This window comes from Parasteatoda tepidariorum, chromosome 8, assembly GCF_043381705.1.
Source record: "Parasteatoda tepidariorum isolate YZ-2023 chromosome 8, CAS_Ptep_4.0, whole genome shotgun sequence".
Lineage (NCBI taxonomy): Eukaryota > Metazoa > Arthropoda > Arachnida > Araneae > Theridiidae > Parasteatoda > Parasteatoda tepidariorum.
The window spans coordinates 72845757-72855074 of record NC_092211.1 but is presented as its reverse complement, the minus strand read 5'-3'; the positions used below and the strand labels follow the sequence as shown (position 1 = coordinate 72855074).

At 26.0% G+C, this 9318-nt stretch overlaps 1 protein-coding gene across 4 annotated transcripts in view; it reads left to right on the top strand.

Annotated features, from left to right (window-relative positions):
* Nucleotides 1–8994, top strand: part of LOC107456254 (12S rRNA N(4)-cytidine methyltransferase METTL15) — a 26939-nt gene extending 17945 nt beyond the window's left edge. For 2 of the 4 annotated variants that reach the window (XM_071184222.1, XM_071184223.1), the window contains 5 exons: nucleotides 369–505; nucleotides 1453–1586; nucleotides 4261–4452; nucleotides 7640–7831; nucleotides 8537–8994. In XM_071184222.1, the coding sequence (XP_071040323.1) occupies nucleotides 380–505; nucleotides 1453–1586; nucleotides 4261–4452; nucleotides 7640–7831; nucleotides 8537–8954 (1062 nt within the window). In that variant the 5' untranslated portion in view covers nucleotides 369–379 and the 3' untranslated portion in view covers nucleotides 8955–8994. Of the gene's footprint in view, nucleotides 1–91; nucleotides 220–294; nucleotides 506–1452; nucleotides 1587–4260; nucleotides 4453–7639; nucleotides 7832–8536 lie in introns of those variants that run through there. The other 2 variants (XM_043040981.2, XM_016074076.3) reach the window with 2 other exon arrangements.
* The last annotated feature ends 324 nt before the right edge of the window (nucleotides 8995–9318 follow it).

Below are 9318 nucleotides of genomic sequence, written 5' to 3'. Positions count from 1 at the left end.
GCGCAGCTCTAGTGCGACATAAATGAACAGCAATATAAAAGTTGTGGCTGGTCCGTTTTCAGATGCCATTGATCTGAGACTGCAGCGCCTTCTATACTTCATTTGCGTTCGCCTTTCTAAGCTATAAGCTGACTTATAGAGCGTCTATTACTTTGCAAATGAGAAACAATATCAATAGTAAATAATCGAGCAACTGTTTTTCTGACTGAAAACTGAAAAGTAATACTAAAATTCAGCGAATTAAAGAAATAATGCCTTTTTATTTATAATCAAGTATCTTTTTCCATTAAATATGACAATTGTTATCTCTAAATACGTATTTAAAATGAAATTTTTAAGTTTTTGCCGTTTACATTTGAAACATTTAGGTCCAAGTTATATGAATAAAACATACTGTAGTATTGCTACAGAAGAAAAATCACTATGCAATGAAGAATGTAATTATAGTCATACTCCTGTGATGGTGGAAGAAGTTATTCGTGCTTTTCAACCAACTAACAATCAGGCTAGTTACGTTGCTTTAATTTTCAATGAATACTAATGAAATGTTTTTCTTTTATCAAAAAGCTTTCAAAAGAAAAATGAGGTTAGTAAAATAATATAAAAATTGAAACAATTGTCAGTTGTGCAGAATTAAAAATGTCGATAAAAATCAAATTTAAAATAAAGAAAAATACCGGATATATTCTTAATTATACTAAGTAAATATTTTTAGCACATTTATAAATATTGTCCTTATTTATGAATTTGCTAATCCTTTTTTATCAAGTTATAAATGTTATTTAATATATTTAGCTTAATTTGTTGCTTAAAATTTTCTCTATTCAAAGGGAAGCACATTGAAAGTTATTGGACAGTTATTTTAAGAAATATTTGGCATAAATGTCCATATTTTGGCATATTCCACCTTTAATTTTTCTGTTCGAACTCATTTTTTTTCTGCGATGAAAACACTGCACATTATATGTAGTTTACCATTAAGCTGTGGCTAATATCTTTACTGTCGTTGCTGAGAGCAGACATACGACTGGAATGGTAAAAAAGTTTTGATGGCTGAGAGTAGACATACGACCGCAAAGGGTTAATTTAAATAAAATGTTCCCGAGAATTTCTCAAAACTATGTGTAAAATTGAAATCTGGATAAAAGGACGACATGAGATAATTTATATTTAATATAAGGTCACAAAGAGTAGGTGCTACAAATAATAGAGGAATCTGCTAATTCATAGAAATCCATTTTTCTTTATTAATGTGTTACACATTATGCATGTTTATTTTTTAACATTATACTCATTTAGCATTTGTATAGGTAAAAATGTATAACATTTGAAATATGTAATTATATTAACATGAGTAATGAGTGCTTATGTACATTTTTGATAATGTTCTTTTACTGTACTATTCCCAATTTGTTATTTTTGCACTAGTTTAACTATATGTTTTTAATACAGATTTATATTGATTTCACATTTGGAGCTGGGGGACATAGTCGCCATTTATTAAATGCTGCAAAGATACAACTTTATTGCTTAGATAGAGATCCAGTTGCTTTTGAAAAGTGTAAAACATTTGCAAAAGAGAGCAGGTGTGCAAAAAATTTTTAGAATTTCTCTATGTTTTTTCCTCTCTAACTAAAGTACATTTTGATTAGAAAATACTATTTGATTTGTGTATATTAAAAAGCTTATTCTATTATGTAAAACTATTTGCTTTAATTATACTTTATTATATTTGTGTTTTAATCATAAATAATTTTATATTTATTCAATATTTTTAATTAATATTACGCTTCCTGAAGAAAATTTATTTTTTTAATATTTATTTTTGCATTAAATAATATTTATTCTGTATAAGGGCAGTTAAATGAAAACTGAACATCTGCCAATAAAACATATTTTTCTGCAATGTTAACAACACTGCTGTTACGCATCCATACTCCCATCTTTTGCTTAGGACAAATGCATAGTAAAATAGTAGGTTTTATTCATTAAGTTTTTAAGCAAAACTTAATAAATTAAACCTACTTTACTACATTTTATATCTGCCAACATAATTTGACTTCTGAATTATTCTTTATAATTGAATATTTATAGTGAAATGTAATATTCACCAAATGCATAGTAAAAATGCAACTGATTTCAAGTAGGTTTCATTCATTAACTTTTTAAACAAAAGTTTATAAATCAAACCTACTTTACTCCATTTTATATCTACCAATATAATTTGACTTAATTATAATTGTAATATTTTTTATAATTCTATGTTTATGATGAAAAACTTCTGTCATAGTAATTTTTATAAATGTGTTTCTGCAATTATGGTTGCTGTTCATTTTAAACTGACTTTGTATGTTGAAATATTTTGTTTTCTTAACAAAAAAAAAGATAACAGCTTAAGTTTTAAATTTAAAAGCTTTTTGTTATTTAGTATAGAAGAAATTTCCTAATGTATCATTTGATTATCTCAAAATTGGATTGAATTATTTGTAATATGTCTATACTCAAAATTGGATTATTTGATAATTTTAAAAATTATTATCAAAAATGCATTTGATTTATTTTGTGAAATTTTACCACACCAACAGGCAAAGTGTCGAGAGGCCGTGTCCCTCCCTTAATAATTTTTCAAAAATTATTTCTTTTTTAAACTCCAAAATTCTATTATTTACTTAAAAGTAAAAATTTTAAAATTTCTGATAGTATATTATTTACAATGTGAAGTTTTGATTACAACTTATGTGATTAAATTTTTATTATTATAATTAAATTATAAAGACACCTTTCTTTACTGTCAAAAAATATTTAGTATTGTTTTAATTTATTTTTGTTTCATAGCTGCAAACAACTCACTTCATGTTTTGAACTTGAAATTTATATTCTGATTGTTTTTTAAGCATACATTTTGAAGTAAAATTTGAGGGACTTTGTATGTTTAATATTTTTATTATTAACTAATAAATTACATCCTATGGGAATAGTTTTAATTAAATTTTAAATGTGTATGATTTTTGACGTGCTTCAATAGAAGGTATTGGAAACTATTTTATTTGATTATCAAATTTAATTTGAGTGTCATATATTATTTTAACTTAAACTATTTTCTAAAAAAAAAAAAAATCAATCGACAACAAAAAAGTTCGCTTTTCCAAAAATATCTTTCAGGCTACCAATAGGTATGGTTTAATAACTATATTTCAAGGTATAATATTTTAACACAAATTTAAAGGCGTAAAAGTAAGATAACTACTTTGTAAAACAATTTAATTAGGCTTAATTTTTAAAAATTTGGTTTTAAAGGTTCTAGAATTTGGCAAATAAATTAATATTTTTAATAATATGAATAAAAGCTAAGGGGAAAAAAACTAAGCTAAACATTTTAATTTTTACTGCTCAGTTTTTGTTATATTATAAGAAATATAAAGTGATATGAAATATTATGTAAATTTAATCAAAATAGTCTCACTTTAAAAAAAATTTTATTGTTAGTTAAACTTATGTAATGTATTAAAAGTATGGTTTACTGAATTTTTAGATATTGTTATTTTGTAAATTATGTTCTAATTCCTTAAAAAAAAATTAACATTAAGTAGATTTAAAAACTTCTTGAAGCATGTCTCATACATAATTGGGTTATTTTAGGCCATTTTTACACGAACTAAGCAATTTGATACAGTTTAGCATAATTTACTTACAAAAACAAAATTAAGGTTTTCATGATTTTGTCTGATATTATGCTTATAGATTTATAATTTTTTAGATCTATTAGAGAACTAAGTTTTGGTTTGTAGTTATATTATTAATTGAATAATTTTTGTATCCAAATTTTCCTATTAGCCATTTTGGAAAATATTTATAAATATTTTCCAAAATGGTTTTTCTTTTTGCAAAAGTGGGTCTTTATTTTTTCTGGTCAACGTAGCTACCACAACCTTGAGATATCCATGTGATCTTTTAACCATTTCTTTTTGCATGTGACTCTAACCTAGTTTATGGTTCCAGTTATCTTGTTTTTACCTTGAATACAATATGCTGCTAACGTTTAGTGTAGTACCTTTTCTTGTGCCATAAAACTCTACATTCATTCCATCGAAAACACTGTTTCAAGTAAATTGTTCTGACTTTGATTCAGTCATATGATTGTAATAAATTTCAAGAAATACTTTCAAAATCAAAAAAATTTTATTCTGCAGGGGCCAGAAATATATTTTATGCATTATAGCAGAAATAAGAAATAGTTTTATATGATATTTTTATTCCCAGTGGCCAGGTTACTCCTTTGATTGGAAGGTTTAGTGAACTTCGAACTGTTTTGAATGAGGCTGGTGTTCAGCCAGGAAGTGTAGATGGCATTCTCATCGATGCTGGTTGTTCTTCGATGCAAATGGACGAAGCAAAGAGAGGATTTTCTATCAGCAAAAATGGCCCACTTGACATGAGAATGGATGGCAACAGGTAGAACTTATAAAGTTTCAATTAAAATTCAATATAATATTAATATATATATATATATATTTTATATATTAGGTGTGCTTTTCTATATTGTTTAAATATATTATTTTTCATGTCTGTGAGCTTGGAATCTTGTAATAAAAATTTTGACCGCTTTCAAACTTACTCAAGCAAGCAAATTGTTACTTGAGCTCCATGCCTGACGGTAATGCAAGTTTGGACTGCTACCAACAAAATTTGATACCATATTATTGTCAGCAAAAAATTATCAATCAAAATTTTGACTACTTTTTGATTAGTTAAAATATTTCAAACTGAACTGGATCTCTGTGCTGGATGACTTCATAAGTTTCAATTATTTTCTGACCGCTATAGGCAGAATTTATTCAGTAGTTTTTATTGCATAATAGGATTTGTTATCAATCAAAATTACACTATAAATCAAAATTAGATTCAAACTTTCCTTCTATTTTGAGTGTTAAAATTTCCTTTGAAACTCTGTGCTCCATGGCAATACAAATTCTAATTGTTACCTAAATTGTAATAAATATTTATCATCATCATAGTTGGCCAGAAAGCCTAATGTAGGCCAATGCCTTCCTAATAAATATTTATAGCAAATCTAAATTTCAACTACCCACAGATATAAATAAACTAAAGGACACAATGCTGAAATAAAAAAAAATAGTAAAATAAACGTTTACATTTTTTAAGTGTACTAAAATTTTTTATTTTGATTCAACCTAAAAGGAAAAACTTAGGGTGCATCATTTTCATGCTTCTATCAATATTCAAAATTCTTTCAAGGTTTTTCAAAGGTAATGTGTAATATGTTTCAAAACTTTTTATTTTATTTTTCTATATCAGTTAAAAACAGCAACATTGTTAAAATCATTTTTTTTTTCATAAATAAAAAAATATCTTTTATCACATTTTACATCAACATTCTTCTGAAAATATAAATTTTAGTAAGTTTGATCGAAAACATATGTAAAAAAAGAAGCAATTATGACCATATTCATATGCAATTATGACCTGAATAGTTCCAAGTTTAATGGTCAAATAATTGTTTTTAGAATTTTAAAATTTGGTAGGTTGGTAGTTATAAAACTTTTACAGTGTAAGACTAAAAGCTGTCTCATTTTTAAACAATCAAAAAGTCATTTAACTTTGAAATTTTTAAAAAATTCAAATTTATTTTAATCTTAATTTATCTTAAACATTTTATCTTTGATACCATAAAAAAACATGAATAAGACCAAATGTATAAATAATTTAAATGATAATGTATATATAATAGTTTTAAGCATGTAATTAAAAAAATTATATTAAAAGATATTATTACAATTAAAAAAAAAGGAGTAATACTTCTTGTTTTGATATTTAATATCAAAGCAAAGAACATACTTTTAATATTTTTATGAAACAAACATTATAAATTCTATTATGAAAATATCTTAGAACATTTTATTATGGTTTTATTACCAAAAAACAAGCCTTGACACATAAATACTGTATTCATACATGTTATGCTTTTTTTCTTCTTTTTTAAAAAAAAAAGGATTCTAACTAAATGTCCAGATTCATACATCGAAATGGCTTCACAGTTGTTCATTTAAGTGTTTGTATAAATCGTGTCTGTGGACTTTTTCATCTGGACGCAGCTCAAAATGAGAGTAGAAATTTAGCCTAGTTCTAAAAGCTTGCTCAAAAAGATGAACGTAGCTCATAGATGCATGTGTTTAAGGACACAATTAAAATAGCATATTTCAGAAAATAGACATAGCTCAAAAGGTGTGAAAATGGACTCAGAAATGGAAATTTATTTATGAAAATTCTTTTTTTTATATAAAATACAAGGGAGCTGAGCCCCCTGTTCGCTAACGCTCATCAGCCCCGATGATTGCTTTGCAATAACTGCTGTTTCTTTGCATAAAACTGTTAACATTATTCAACTAAAAATATATGTACTAAAAAGAGCACTTGTGCCTCTTTTCCGCTTCCCAATATTTTTTTTATGATACTAATAAGTGAACATTAATCATTTAACTGAGTAATCATTTTTTGAAAATTAAAAGTATTATATTATAACAAATTTGGTGCAAAATTAAAAGTAAATTATTATAACAAATTCACAACTGTAATTTAATATTTGTGCTCACCAAACGGATGTATATATTTTAAATACAATTTTTGCATTCATCACTTTGTGCATGAAGCTGAAAGTTAAGTTCTAAATCATTTAATGAATCTCTTCAACCGTAATTCATTATAGTATATTGATGTAATTTGCAACAAAAAAATAATAATTGTAAAATGGTTAATAAGATCACAGATTTAAATAACTTTATCTTAAACTGTTATCTTAACTGTCCTAAACTCTTTATTTAGAAATCAAAAACGTGATAATAACAGTACAGGTAATTTTAACCTTTCAATTAGGGAAACAAAAATATTTATAGGAAAAACAATAACTTCATGACTTTTATCAATTTTATGATGATGACAATCAAACTAATATGAAAATTAATGTGGGAAAACTGGATCTTACCATGTGATTTTCCAGGCAATAAAAATGTGTTGACAATGAAAACTACAACACCATCATTAGATTTTTATATATTGCTAGAAACCAAGGGATTCAAATAAACTTGTTACATTTGACTAAATTAATTAATTTTTTGTGTAAAGACTTTAAAAGTCAACTATTGTTTTTACGAGGTTTTCACGGATCCTATAAATTTATAATAGTAGAATTAAATTTACAATGTAGGAATTTAGATTTTTAAAAATTCACTTTTTCGTTCAGTATTCTGAATATCTAAATTGCTTGAAAACTTATATCTGTATTATATACAGCCACTTCCAATGAGGTAATATGTGGGGCAAGTCTTGGACTTTGTCTGATATCAATCATGTTTAATGCTTAAAAAAGTATGTACGAAATTTCTCGTTTGGTTGTTAAATTTAGGGATGAACATGTTGCATTTTTTGCTGCATGTATTTTTTTTAAACACATATTTTAAGCTGTGTCAATTTTCTTGAACTTGCGTTTCCCAACTATGTTAATTTTTTCAAACACTTGTTATGAGCTGTGTTTATTTTCTTAAACATGTACTTTAAGCCGTTTATAGGATAAAAAGCTCACTGACGAAGCGTTCTTGAAATGGAGATTATATTTCAATTTCAGATTCCCAGATCAACCCACTGCTGCTGACATTTTGAATCATCTTGATGTTCCAAACTTAGCAAAGATTTTCAAGTCATATGGGGAAGAAAAGCATGCAAAAAAAGTTGCTCAAGCTCTGTTTGATGCACGTTACATGCTTAAAACTATTAATACAACTTCCGAGTTAGCTGATTTGGTCCAAAGTATTTTAGGGTAAGATATGAATTTCTAAACTTTTGGATATTTGTTCAAGGATATTTATTTTAAATTTAATACTTTCTTATATTTACGTTTATTATTAATTTGGTAAATGAAATATAACTAAAGTAAAGTTTTAATATTACACAAAATTTTTATTTATACAGTCAAATTTTGGAATCTAAAACTTGGAAGGCAGAAAGAAAAAAGATTGAGTTATAAACTAAGTTACATTGCATACTTTTTAAAAAGAACAGAAGATATTTAGTAAAAATTTTTAATTTGAAAAAGGTATCCATTTTTTTTTTGCAAGAGGTCAAACATATTATTAAATCTTTGAAATGTGAAATTAATTTTAAATTTGTCTTATGTCATATTTGAGAAAGATATATTGAAATATTTAGAAATATATCTTCTTTAGTTGTCCCTTATTTACTTTTTTTCCATGTTGCAATGTCCCTTAAACATACTCCCATTAAGGGTAAAAATGTTTTAAAAATTAAAAAGTTTAGAATTACCAGTATGGCAAAATGTCTCTTATTAGAATGAAGATTAGATCACTTTTCAAAATACATTTCTTTTGTATCATAATACAAAAATTATGAAAACAAATTTGTTTCATTTTCCTGAAATTAAGTGATAGTAAAACTTGAAAAAAAAACAGTTTTAATTTTTACGATCATTTTAAATTAGGTAATAATATTTTTTTAATCATTTCAGGGGGAGCAGATTTGATAAATTAAACAGATCAGCTCATGTTGCCACTAAAGTTTTCCAAGCTCTAAGAATATTTGTAAATGACGAACTGAATGAACTTAACTATGCTATGGAAATGGCATATACTTATTTGAAACCTGGTGGTAAAATAGCAGCACTTACATTTCATTCCTTAGAAGACCGTATTGTTAAACGTCATATTATGGGCATACATATAGATGAACCTGTATCTCAGACTTTAAGACAAAAATATCGTAATGCAAATGTGTTATATTCTCAGGAAGACATTAATGCTGTGCTTTCAAAGAAATGGACATCACTTTATAAACATGTAATAACACCAACAGAAGAAGAAATAAGTCAAAATCCTAGAAGTAGATCTGCGAAACTAAGAGCAGCTGTCAAAAATAAGGTTACATAGTATTTATTAAGAATATTTAAATAAATAGGTTTTTATTGTTGCTCTTTTTAGTTTTTAGCACAGAATAGTTAATGCTTATTAATATTATGCCGAGTACACTGAGCAATATTTAAATTGCTTTTGAGGTGATAATATTATTCAGGTGATAACATTTGATAATATTTTTATTTTCATATTTAAGTAGTTACGCCTGATAATTCCAGCCAGTTCTGTAATGAGTATTTTTCTCAGGACATTGCCGATGCTGGAAAAATCGTACCAAGAGAGTTAGTCCATGGCAATTTTAGGTGATTAAGATCATATTCATAACATGTTTTCAGGCTAAAAGAAACTAAAACTCAAGATTATGTTTAAAAAAACATAA